Below are 13,978 nucleotides of genomic sequence, written 5' to 3'. Positions count from 1 at the left end.
GATTGTTGTTGTTGTGTGCCTTCAAGTCATTTCAGACTTAGGCCAACCCTAAGCCTAAAATTTAGGACAGAGGCCAGGTCAATGACTTTGGAGGGCCTTAGATTGGGGACCCCTGATATAGATGATCTCATAAGACCACAGGTAAGCAAAGAGACCTCCAAAGACCATCTAGATGGTCTCATAGGACCATAGATAAGGAAAGGGACCCTCAAAGACCATCTAGATGGTTTCATAAGACCATAGGTAAGCAAAGAGACCCCCAAAGACCATCTAGGTGGTCTCATAAGACTATCGGTAAGGAAAGAGACCTTCAAAGGCCATCCAGATGATCTCATCAGGCCATCAGAAGACCATCGGTAAGGAAAGGGACCCTCAAAATCCATCTAGACAATCTTTATAAAACCATAGGTAAGGAAAGAGACCCTCAAAGGCCATCTAGATGATCTCATCAGGCCATCAGAAGACCATCGGTAAGGAAAGGGACCCTCAAAGGCCATCTAGATGATTTCATAGGGCCATAGGTAAGGAAAGTGGCCTCCAAAAGCCATCTAGATGGTGTCATAAGGCCTTAGCTCAGCAAAGAGACCTTCAAAGACTATCGAGATGATCTCATAAGACCATAGCTAAACAAAGAGACCTCCAAAGACCAGGTAGACGGGCCTTAGTTTGGGGACCCCTGCCGTGGGGTCTCTTCCATATCTAGGATGCCATGATCCAAGATGTCAGGTCCAGGAGCAGCCCTTCCCAGAGCAGAAGACATTCTTTATCCAGCAAGATAGAAGGCCTCTTTTGGATCCAACGTCTCCATTGGCACTTACCCCTGGAAGCGTCTTCTGCTCATGCAGCGCCGTCTGGGCTTTGATGGCGGAGTCTCGGGCACAATAGGTCAGGAAGGCGCAGCCTGAAACGCAGACAAGGATGCACCAGTGAAACACGCGCCAAATCCCCTATGGGTTTGGGGACCTTGTCCAAGCCCTTCCTCGAACCAAGACAGCCTCCAGCCTCCACAAACAGGCTCCTGTTCCCAGTGCTGGGGAGCCAGCAAGTCACTCTTTTCCACTGACATTACGGTTACAGCGAGCGCCATGAACATGTAGCCCAACCCCTGCCCATGTCCTCCCCAAACACTACGTCCCACCACCCAAGGAATGCTTCGTTTGGGGACCATTTCCTCCTAGATCTTGCATTTTCCTACCCCACAAGCAGGCATCCCAGGGTTCTCCACTGGTGTGGAATTTGCATAGCCCCGCCCACTATCTATCTATCAATCCATCCAACTCTAGCATTCTATGATGCTATCATATATCTATCTGTCAATCCATCCATCCATCAATCCAGCTCTAGCATTCTATGATGCTATCATCTGTCTGTCTATCCATCCTTCCATCCATCTAAATAGAGAAAGAGATAAATCTATCTACCTAAAGGGGTTGGACTGGATGGCTCTTGGGGTCTCTTCCAACTCCAGCATTCTATGATATTTTCATCCATCTCTCTATCTATCTATCCATCCATCCACTCATCCATCCGACTCTATCATTCTATGATCCCACCATCTATCTATCTATCTATCTATCTATCTATCTATCTATCTATCTATCTATCTAAATAGAGAGATAAATCTATCTATCTAAAACGGTTGGACTGGATCGCTCTTGGGTCTCTTCCAACTGTAGCATTCTATGGTTCTATCATCTATCTATCCATCCATCCATCCATCTATGCATCTAACAGTCCATCTATCCTTCCATCCATCATCTATCCCTCCATTCATCCATCCATCCACCTATCTATCCATCCATCAATCTACTTACCTATCTATCCATCTATCCATGTATCCATCTATCCATCCATCCACTTGTCTGTCTATCTATCTATCTATCTATCTATCTATCCATCCATCCATCCATCCATCCATCCATCCATCCACCCATTCATCCATCCATCCATCCATCCATGTATCTATCAGTCCATCCATCCATCCATTCACCCATCTACTTATCTATCTATCCATCCATCCATCCATCAATCTATCTACTTATCCATCCATCCATCCATCCATCCATCTACTTACCTATCTATCCATCTATCCATCCATCCATCCATCCATCCATCCATCGATCTACTTATCTATCCATCCATCCTTCCATCCATCATCTATCCCTGCATTTATCCATCCATCCATCTATCTATCTACTTACCTATCTATCCATCCATCCATCTCTAGGATTCTATGATCCTATTGCCATCCATCCATCTAAAGGGGTTGGACTGGGTGGCCCTTGGGGGTCTCTTCCCACTTTATGACTGTATTATTCCATACATTAAATTTTGCACATTCCCAAGCAGAAAGCCAGCCATTATTCACCCCAATCCCAAATTCCGTATTTTTTGTGTGTGTTTTGCAGCGGGAGCAATATGAATTGGGTGCCGCCAGTCCCATTCCCCATTTTCCCCGCCAACACCCATTTCCTGAGCAGGAGACACAAGAAGCCCAACGGTTCTCTCCCCGATTCCCATGCGCTTGGCACCATCTGCGGTGTGAACATCCCACTCACCAGCTGGAAGAGACTCACAGAAAACTAAGGCCTCGGGGGGTGCATCTACACTGGAGAGTTAATGCAGTTTGACGCCACTTTAGCTGCCCTGGCTCAAGGCTACGGGAATGGTAGTTTCCACTAGTATTAAGACAGATAAGGACAGACTACATTTAAACTTGCCTTTCCATAGTGTTTCAGGGATATTTTTTCCCATTTGCTGGAGAGTTTCCCCGGGAAAACAGGGAATCTATATCTATATATATAAAAGGGTAATGGAATCACGGCACCGGACAAAACAACTAAATTAAACGCCCCACAACCTCGAACATTGACAGCACAACCTCTCATCCATGCCTCTACGTTCATACAACAAAAAGAAAAGAAAAATAAAGTCCTAGTGCGGCCGGGCACAGCTAGTATATATATAAATTAGCAACAATTGGATAAAAACAATTATTCCTCTCCCTTTAATTAGGACTTAATTTTTCTTTTCTTTTTTGTTGTATGAACGTAGAGGCATGGATGAGGGGTTGTGCTGCCAAGTTTAGTGTTTCTGGGATTTGTAGTTTTGTTGTTTTGTCTTCGGCCGAAATTTCATTACCCTTTTATATATATAGATGTAATGTGCCGTATTTCCCCTGGAGTAAACAACAAAACCACCGGACCAAATCACACCAAATTTGGCCACAATAGACATAATCATCCAATCTATGTCTTTCCAGCAACAAACCCTATAAAATTAGGTCCAAATTGCAGAAAACCCCCGAAAACCAAAAATTACTAACTGCGCATGCGTTACTGCGCAGTTAGTAACTGCGCATGGAGTAAACAACAAGACCACCGGACCAAATCGCACCAAATTTGGCCACAATAGACATAATTATCCAATCTATGTCTTTCAATAAAAAAACCTAGAAAAATAAAGTCCAAATTACAGAGGGAGAGCCGTTCTAAAAATGTAATGTGCGTTTTTCCCATGGAGTAAACAACAAAACCACCGGACCAAATCGCACCAAATTTGACCACAATAGACATAATAATCCAATCTATGTCTTTCCAGCAACAAACCCTATGAAATTAGTTCCAAATTGCAGGAAACCCCTGAAAACCAAAAATTACTAACTGCGCATGCGCAACAAAGAATTTCTCTTGAGAGTCATTATTATTATTATTATTATTATTATTATTATTATTATTATTATTATTATTGGGTTACTGGGAACCATCAAAATGAACAAAACCTGGCAGCCAGCATTAAAAAAGCTCTGCAATCTGGATAAGGATATTCCAGACAGGAAACAACCTGAGCCAGCTAACACCTCCCAACAAAGGAGGAAACAACCAAGCCCATTCGGTGCTAATCAAGGTGACTAATTACAACATTCATATTTGCCTCTACAAACAAAAACCCACTTAGGACGACGCGTGGCTGGGCACAACTAATTGCTAATATAATATAATCTATATATATAAAAGAGTAATGGAATCACGGCACCGTACAAAACGACTAAACTAAACGCCCCACAACCTCGAAAATTGACAGCACAACCTCTCATCCACGCCTTTACGTTCATACAACAAAAAGAAAAGAAAAATAAAGTCCTAATTAGAGGGAGAGGAATAATTGTTTTTATCCAATTGCTGCCAGTTAGAAGGCTAAGCTCCGCCCACTTGGTCTCCTAGCAACCTACTCAGCCCACCCAGCCTCTCAATAATAATAATAATAATAATAATAATAATAATAATAATAATAATAATGATAATACAATCCTAAGGTTAGCAGATACCCCTAAGGATCATCCAGTTCAACTTCCTTATATCATGCAGGAGGACACAATCCAACCACTCCTGACAGATGGCCATCCAGCCTCAACAAGTTCTCACCAACACCACCAGACAGCGTGGCTGGGCTAAGCTAGTTACTCATATAATTTTATATATTAATTTTATGAAATGCAGGACACAGGAAGCACACGTCCCTGCACATGTCCTCATGAGTTCACGCAAACACGTGCAACATGCCTTGAAGGGATTCGGATGGAGCTCGAATCCGGAACAAGATCAATAAGCCGTCACTGGAGCGACAACATATTCTGACCCGTTTGGGATTTCATTGGCTTGAAGCACCAGTGAGAGTGAGGTTGAGGAGAGCGAGAATGGGATCTGGAGGGACAATTCACCCTAGATTTTTTGTTTTTCCTCCACCACGGACACCCCAGTGTTTCTTACTCTCCACTCAGCTGTGCAGCCCCTTTCCCAAATTTGTTACAGGGAGGGAATTGGGGACGGCATCCTAGATTTTGTGTTACAAATAAACTTATCATTATTATTATTATTATTATTATTATTATTATTATTATTATTTTCCTCCACCACGGACACCCCAGTGTTTCTTACTCTCCACTCAGCTTTGCAGCCCCTTTCCCAAATTTGTTACAGGGAGGGAACTGGGGACGGCATCCTAGATTTTATGTTTTTCCTCCACCACAGACACCCCAGTGTTTCTTGCTCTCCATTCAGCTTTGCAGCCCCTTTCCCAAATTTGTTACGGGGAGGGAATTGGGGACGGCATCCTAGATTTTGTGTTATAAATAAACATTATTATCATTATTATTATTCCTCCACCACAGACATCCCAGTGTTTATTATTCTCCACTCAGCCCTGCAGCCCCTTCCCCAAATTTGTTACGGGGAGGGAATTGGGGACGGCATCCTAGATTTTGTTATAAATAAACTTATTATTATTATTATTATTCCTCCACCACAGACACCCCAGTGTTTCTTACTCTCCACTCAGCTCTGCAGTTCCTTTCCCAAATTTGTTACGGGGAGGAAATTGGGGACGGCATCCTAGATTTTATGTTTTTCCTCCACCACAGACACCCCAGTGTTTCTTGCTCTCCACTCAGCTCTGCAGCCCCTTTCCCAAATGTGTTATGGGGAGGGAATTGAGGATGGCATCCTAGATTTTGTGTTATAAATAAACTTATTATTATTATTATTATTCCTCCACCACAGACACCCCAGTGTTTCTTACTCTCCACTCAGATCGGCAGTCCCTTTCCCAACTATGTTACGGGGAGGGAATTGGGGACGGCATCCTAGATTTTGTGTTATAAATAAACTTATTATTTTGTGTTATAAATAAACTTATTATTATTATTCCTCCACCACAGACACCCCAGTGTTTCTTATTCTCTACTCAGCTCTGCAGACCCTTTTCCTAATTTGTTACGTGGAGGGAATTGAGGATGGCATCCTAGATTTTGTGTTATAAATAAACATTATTATTATTATTATTATTATTATTATTATTATTATTATTATTCCTCCACCACAGACACCCCAGTGTTTTTGTGAGAAGACCGAGGCAAAGAAGGTACTAAGTAGTTCTGCCTTTTCCCTATCCCCTGTCAACATGACCCTGCCAGTCTATATTTCTCTGCATCCCTTCACCCTGCACCGCAGCTTTCTCTCCTGACGTTTCGCCCACATCTATGTGCAGGCATCCTCGGAGGTTGTGAGGTCTGCTAGGGTTATTATCTCCAGGGTGGAGAGAAAGAACCCTTGTCTTGTCGGAGGCGAGGGTGAACATTGCCACTGGCGCTAAATGGCCTTGCAGCTTCAAGGCCTGGCTGCTTCCTGCCCGGGGGAATCCTTTGTCGGGAGGCGAAAAGCAGGAAGGAAGGCAAAGGGAAGAAGGGAAGGAAGGGACTAAGGAAGAACGATGGAAGAAAGGGAAGCGAGTGAAGATTAACAGGATCTTCTGTCCGAATAATAATAATCTTTTATTTTAAAGGGACGGGGATTTAAACCACTCAAAAGGGTTCGAAAGGGAGAAATGAAGCATGAACCTGGGAAGGGGGGGATATATATATATATATATATATATATATATATATATATATATATGGGTGGGTGCATTTTTGGAGGGTGGAGAAGGGATGTGTGATTCTGATATTGATAAGCCAGGGATTTCAGTCATGGGGTACAATTATTATTATTATTATTATTATTATATTATTATTATTATTATTATTAGAATAATAATAATAAATGTAATTATAAAAAATAATAATAAAAAGAATGAAAATAATAATAATAAAAAGAATAATAAAAGAATAATATAAGAATAAGAATAGTAGTAATTCAAATAATAATAATAATAAAAGAATAATAATAAAAAGAATGAAAAGAATAATAATGAAAAGAATAATGATAGAATAATATAAGAATAAGAATAGTAGTAATAATTCAAATAATAATAATAAAAGAATAATAGAATAATAATAAATGTAATTACAAAAAAATAAAAGAATGAAAATAATAATAATGAAAATAATAATAAAAGAATAATATAAGAATAAGAATAGTAGTAATAATGAAAATAATAATAAAAGAATAATAATAGTACTAAACAAAAATAAAAATAAAAATGATAAAAATGAAAATAAAAACAATAAATGAATAATAATATTATAATAATACTAAATAAAAAAATAAAAGAATGATAAAATAGTAATAATAATACAATAATAATAAATGTAATTATAATGATGATAATAATAAAAAGAATGAAAAGAATAACAATAATGAGAATAATACTAATAAAAGAATAACCTAAAAATAATGTAATAATAATACTAAATAATAATACAAATAAAAAGAATGATATAATACAATAAATGTAATTCTAATGATGATAATAATAAAAAGAATGAAAAGAATAATAATAATGAAAAGAATACTAATAAAAGAATAAGCTAAGAATAATAGTAATTCAAATAATAATAATAAAAGAATAATAATAGCACTAAATAATAATAAAAATAAAAAGAATGATAAAAATGAAAATAAAAAGAAAAGAATAATGTAATAATAATACTACATAATAATAAAAATAAAAGAATGATACAATAATACAATAATAATAAATGTAATAATAATAATAATAATAATAAAATGAATGAAAAGAATAACAATAATGAAAAGAATAATAAAAGAATAACCTAAGAATAACAGTAGTAATTCAAATAATAATAATAATAAAAGAATAATAGCACTAAATAATAATAAAAATAAAAAGAATGATAAAAATGAAAAGAAAAAGAAAAGAATAATGTAATAATAATACTACATAATAATAAAAATAAAAAGAATGATATAATAATACAATAATAATAAATGTAATTATAATGATAATAATAATAAAAAGAATGAAAAGAATAACAATAATGAAAAGAATAATAAAAGAATAACCTAAGAATAACAGTAGTAATTCAAATAATAATAATAATAAAAGAATAATAATAGCACTAAATAATAATAAAAATAAAAAGAATGATAAAAATGAAAAGAAAAAGAAAAGAATAACGTAATAATAATACTAAATAATAATAAAAATAAAAAGAATGATAAACGAGTAATAATAATAATACAATAATAATAAATGTAATTGTAATGATAATAATAATAAAAAGAATAAAAAGAATAATAGCACTAAATAACAATAAAAATAAAAAGAATGATAAAAATGAAAATAAAAAGAATAAAAGAATAATAACAATATAATAATACTAAATAATAATAAAAATAAAAAGAATGATAATAATAAAAAGAGTAATCATAATCACCATCATCATAGTGATGCTTCACCTTTGTGCATGCCTGTTTCAAGATATTGATAAGCAAAGGGTACAGATAAACACAATGATATTAATGAGGATGAGGAGGAGGAGGAGGGTGGTGGTGGTGCCTCACCTTTGTGCATGCCTGTGTAGCGGTCTTTGAGGACCGTGAGCTCGTAGATCTGTCCGAACTGCTCGAAGAGGGGCTTGAGGTCCTTCTCCTCGAGGTTGCGGGGGATCTGGCCCACAAACAGCTTGATGGCGTCGAGATCCTTCATGCCCTCGGGTTCCCCGCCGACGACGCCACCGCTGCTCATAGAGGATGAGGATGGTGCTGAGGTGGAGGAAGCTTTGCCATCCCCCTGCCCGCCCGCCCGCCTTCCCCCTCCTCCTCCTCCTCCTCCTCCTCCCCAAAGCACAGGCGGGAAGGATGGAGGGATGCTGCGAAGGAAGGAAGGAAGAGGGATGCAGGAGAGAGGAGGAGCAGGAGCAGGAGGAGGAGGCTCAGCATCAGGACCACAAAGGGAAGGAGCTTTCTTGCTCTGCAGCGGCTCAGCCTGGACGAGGACGGGACTGCAAGGCCTGCCTGCGAGGAGGAGGAGGAGGAGGAGGAGGAGGAGGAGGAGGAGGAGGAGGAGGAGGAGGAGGAAGGAGAGAAGGAGGGTGAGAGTGTGCAACACGTGTACATACACACGCCAACCGCCCCTCGCCCAACATACCTTGGCAACGGACCTCTTCGATCATACCTCTGCTGGGATGGCTTTGATTGTGTCTTTCTTCCTAGCAGAAGGTTGGATTGCGTGGCCATCTGTTAGGAGTGCTTTGATTGTCTCTTCTCGCCTGACAGAAGGAGGTTGGACTGGATGCCCATCTTAGTCTGTCAGCTCTAGTTTGTAGTGCGGTTTTCTTGTACTGATTTTTTTGTCTGCTGCAAGGATCAGGCCTTCTGTCTCCTTCTTCAGGGTCCCATTCGTGAGCCAGACCCAGGTCTTCTCCTTATCAGCTTTTCCTTCAATTTTGTCAAAGAACTTTCCATGTAATGTTTTGTTGTGCCAGCTGTCAGCTCTAGTTTGTAGTGCGGTTTTCTTGTACTGATTCTGCTCTAGTTTGTAGTGCGGTTTTCTTGTACTGATTCTGCTCTAGTTTGTAGTGCGGTTTTCTTGTACTGATTCTGCTCTAGTTTGTAGTGCGGTTTTCTTGTACTGATTCTGCTCTAGTTTGTAGTGCGGTTTTCTTGTATTGATTCTGCTCTAGTTTGTAGTGCCGTTTTCTTGCACTGATTCTGCTCTAGTTTGTAGTTCGGTTTTCTTGTCTGCTGTGCTTTGAGGAGTTTCTGATTTTTGACTTCAATCAAAGCAGGTTCTTCACTTTGCTGTACATCTTCTGCCAGGGCATGTTCTTCTTCTTTGACTGCTTGTTTTATTTGTAAGAGTCCTCTGCCCCCTGATCTTCTAGGCAGATATAGCCGGTCAACATCACTGCGAGGGTGCAGGGAATGATGAATGGTCATGAGTTTTCTTGTTTTTCTGTCCAAATTGTCCAGTTCCGCCTGTGTCCAGTTTATAATGCCAGCAGTATATCAACAGCATGTAACAGCATAAATTGCCACTTGTAAGCCGCCCTGAGTCCCCTCGGGTGAGAAGGGCTGGGTCTAAATAATTGAAATAAATAAATGAAATAAATGTGACAGGTATGGCCCAGGTGTTTATGGCCTTGATGGTGTTGCCTCCATTGAGCTTGCTTTTGAGAATTTTTCTGACCCTTTGTGTGTATTCTTTGCTGACCACAGTCTTCACATGTTCATGCGTGATGTTGTCCAGCTGTAATATGCCCAGATATTTATAGGCCTCTGGTTAGTGACACTTTATTGTTTGGCCATTCGGCATATTGATGCCCTCACTTTCAATGATTTTTCCCTTCTTCAATGCCACTGTCGAACATTTGCCCAAACCAAACTCCATGCTGATATCAGTGCTAAAAATTCGGACAGTGTTAGTCAGAGACTGGATTTCAGTTTCCATTTTCCCATATAGCTTTAGGTCATCCATGTACATCAGATGTGAAATTTTGTGAGATTTCTTAGATGTTTGATAGTTAGACCGAATGGGCAACTGTTGGGAGAGCTTTGACTGTGTCTTCTTGCCTGGAAATATGGGCATCTGTCGGGAGGGCTTTAATTGTGACTTCCAGGCTGAGGATGATGTGAGTGGGAATATTAGGTGCAGTTTTGAATTGTATTTTAATACAGCACCAAATGTTGATTTTATTATAATCTGAGGATTAGATTCAGTTTGCAGAGATATTATTCCAAACCAGAAGACAGTGATGCCTATAGAACAGCTTTGGGATAAAAACCTTGCCAAACTACAACTCCCAGGGTTCCCTAGCATTGATCCACGCCTCTTAAAAGTGGAGTCAAACTGCATTTTTGATGCTTTAAAATGAGCGAAACCCTCGAGTGAGTGGATTCACTGCCACAAATGCCATTGAGATAAAGAAAAAGCAACCTTTTTAACCAGGCTGTTTTTAAATCCTTTCCTGCCCATTAACAAATTTGATTTAAGAATAGCCTTTTTTTGGGGGGGGGGGGGAATTGCATGCAATTTGCTAATGCGAAGCAGGATTTACACTCTTTATAGGCTTCCCAATAGATCCGTTTTGCTCCCATTTCGGGCCTATGAAACCGCCCCTTGGTGATATTATTTGTATCATCTGCAGATATTTTATACTCTTTTTCATCATACGATTCTAGGAATCTGACCCTAAATGTTTCACTGATCAGAATCACGACGACAAAAGTAGAGGGAGGTGGGCGGGGCCAAAAATGGACGGCCAGGACTGGGATGGGCGGAGTTATGAGCTCTGAGGTAGGGCTGAGCATCTATCTCTGTCATGTGGTGCCTGCCAGGACACAGGGGGCGGGGCTAGAGGAGGGGGAGGGGCCTCTTCCCAAGTGACTGACAGGGCTGAACCTCTATACCCCGCCCCCATGTTCTAACAAGCGCCTCATGGGAAGTATAGAGGCCCAGCCCTGTCTCAGGCTCTTGGGAAGAGGCCCCGCCCCCGCCCCTAGCCCCGCCCTTTAGTCCTAAAAGGCCTCTCAGGGGAGGGATAGAGGCTCAGCCCTGTCTCGGGCTCTTGGAAGAAGGCCCCGCCCCCTTCCCTAGCTCCGCCCTTTAGTCCTAAAAGGCCTCTCAGGAGAGGTATAGAGGCTCAGCCCTGTCTCAGACTCTTGGAAGGAGGCCCCGCCCCCTTCCCTAGCTCCGCCCTCTGTGTCCCAACAAGAGCCTCAGGAGAGGTATAGATTCTCAGCCCTGTCTCCAGCTCTTGGGAAGAAGCCACACCCACTCATGTAGCTCCGCCCCCTGTGTCCTAACAGGCGCCTCAGGTGCTCAGCTCTGTCTCCGGCACTTGGGAAGAGGCCCCGCCCTTCCTCTGGCCCCGCCCCCATGTCCTAATAGGTGCCATTACTGCCCCCCTGGATTGCTCCAGCGCCCAGTGCTGCCACTCCTACAAATAGCTTTATCTCCCACTACTCATGAGACACCAATGGCTCTCCCTCCAGTGAGGTTATAGCGAGCGCCGAACATTGTTTTTCCTCCACCACAGACATCCCAGTCATAGTGAGTGCTGTGAACATGCCCAAGATTCCTGCCAATGTCCTCCACAAACACCATCCTGCCCACCACCCAAGTGAAAGCTTTCATACGGGGACAGCTTCATCCTAGATTTTGTTTTTCCTCCACCACAGACATCCCAGTGCTTCTAGCTATTTCCACTGATGTGGAATTTGCATGACCCTGCCCACTGCCTCTCCCTTAACCCTTTTATTATTTTCTATGTCACACAGCAAACAGAGGAATTGATCAGCAACTGAACATACTAGAGAAGTTTGGGGATGAAACAATCAGGGCCAGCTAACACCTCCTTTGGAGTCCATTGCTCCAAGGGTACTATTGTTGCTTTTTTGTCATGGCCTTGGGCCCGTACAATAAACTATTTTTGGCCTCCCAACAAAGGATTCCCCCAGGGCAGGAAGCAGCCAGGCCTTGAAATTGCAAGGCTATTCCATGCTAATCAAAAAACATTCACACTTGCCTCCAACAGACAAGAGTTCTTTCTCCCACCCACAGATATATAAACCCCACTTGCCTTGTTTCCAACAGACCTCACAACCTCTGAGGATGCCTGCCGTAGATGTGGGCGAAACGTCAGGAGAGAATGCTTCCGGAACACGGCCATACAGGCCGGAAAACACACAGCAACCCAATGATTCTGGCCATGAAAGCCTTCAATAACTTATCTATCATTACATTATTATTATCATTATTATTATCACTATTAGATAGATTCAACGTATCTATCATTACATTATTATCATCATTATTTTTATCACTATTACGCACAGCAACCCAATGATTTTGGCCATGAAAGCCTTCAATAACTTATCTATCATTACATTATTATTATCATTACTATTATCACTATTATTATCACTATTAGATAGATTCAACGTATCTATCATTACATTATTATTATTATTATTATTATTATTATTTTATGATACAGCAAACAAGATAGAGATGCTGGATTTCGTATCCCAAATTATTAACATCATCATCATCATCATCATCATCACTACTATTATCACTATGATGATGATGATGATTATTATTATTATTATTATGCACAGCAAACCAATGATTCCTGCCATGAAAGCCTTCAATAACTTATCTATCATTTCATTATTATTATTATTTTATTTTATGACACAGCAAACAAAATAGATACTCTGGATTTCGTATCACCAAATCATCATTATTCTTATTAATATTATCATCATATTATCACTACTAGTATCACTATTATTTTATTATGACACAGCAAACTAGATAGATATGCTGGATTTCGTATCACAAAATCATTATTATTATTATTATTATCATCATTATCACTACTAGTATCACTATTATTTTATTATGACACAGCAAACTAGATAGATATGCTGGATTTCGTATCACAAAATCATTATTATTATTATTATTATCATCATTATCACTACTAGTATCACTATTATTTTATTATGACACAGCAAACAAGATAGATATGCTGGATTTCGTATCACAAAATCATCATTATTATTATTAATATTATCATCATATTATCACTACTAGTATCACTATTATTTTATTATGACACAGCAAACTAGATAGATATGCTGGATTTCGTATCACAAAATCATTATTATTATTATTATTATTATTATCATCATTATCACTACTAGTATCACTATTATTTTATTATGACACAGCAAACTAGATAGATATGCTGGATTTCGTATCACAAAATCATCATTATTATTATTATTATCATCATTATCACTACTAGTATCACTATTATTTTATTATGACACAGCAAACAAGATAGATATGCTGGATTTCGTATCACAAAATCACAAGTGATACGAAATCCAAAATTATTATTATTATCATCATCATCATTATCACTACTAGTATCACTATTATTATTATTATTACGCACAGCAACCCAATGATTCCGGCCATGAAAGCCTTCAATAACTTATCTATCATTACATTACTATTATCATTATTATTATTATTATTATTATTATTTTATTTTATGACACAGCAAACAAAATAGATACGCTGGATTTCGTATCACAAAATCATTATTATTATTATTATCATCATTATCACTATTATTATTGCTATTATTATTATTATTATTATTATTATTATTATTATTATGCACAGCAACCCAATGATTCCAGCCATGAAAGCCTTCAATAAC

At 39.2% G+C, this 13,978-nt stretch overlaps 1 protein-coding gene across 5 annotated transcripts in view; it reads right to left on the bottom strand.

The window, feature by feature from the left end:
• The window catches only part of celf5 (CUGBP Elav-like family member 5), a 47,450-nt gene extending 38,763 nt beyond the window's left edge, over positions 1 to 8,687 (bottom strand). For 2 of the 5 annotated variants that reach the window (XR_010000175.1, XM_062959853.1), the window contains exons 1-2: positions 8,301 to 8,686; positions 819 to 901 (exon numbers count right to left, since the gene is read on the bottom strand). Coding sequence is in view for 4 of the 5 variants with exons in the window: in XM_062959853.1 (XP_062815923.1) it covers positions 819 to 901; positions 8,301 to 8,484 (267 nt within the window). In the remaining variant the exon portion in view is untranslated. Of the gene's footprint in view, positions 1 to 818; positions 902 to 8,195; positions 8,206 to 8,300 lie in introns of those variants that run through there. The other 3 variants (XM_062959854.1, XM_062959855.1, XM_062959856.1) reach the window with 2 other exon arrangements.
• Positions 8,688 to 13,978: the final 5,291 nt, after the last annotated feature.

Source organism: Anolis carolinensis, unplaced genomic scaffold, assembly GCF_035594765.1.
Source record: "Anolis carolinensis isolate JA03-04 unplaced genomic scaffold, rAnoCar3.1.pri scaffold_7, whole genome shotgun sequence".
Lineage (NCBI taxonomy): Eukaryota > Metazoa > Chordata > Lepidosauria > Squamata > Dactyloidae > Anolis > Anolis carolinensis.
The sequence above is the reverse complement of the archived record's forward strand: the minus strand, read 5'-3'. Positions and strand labels throughout refer to the sequence as shown.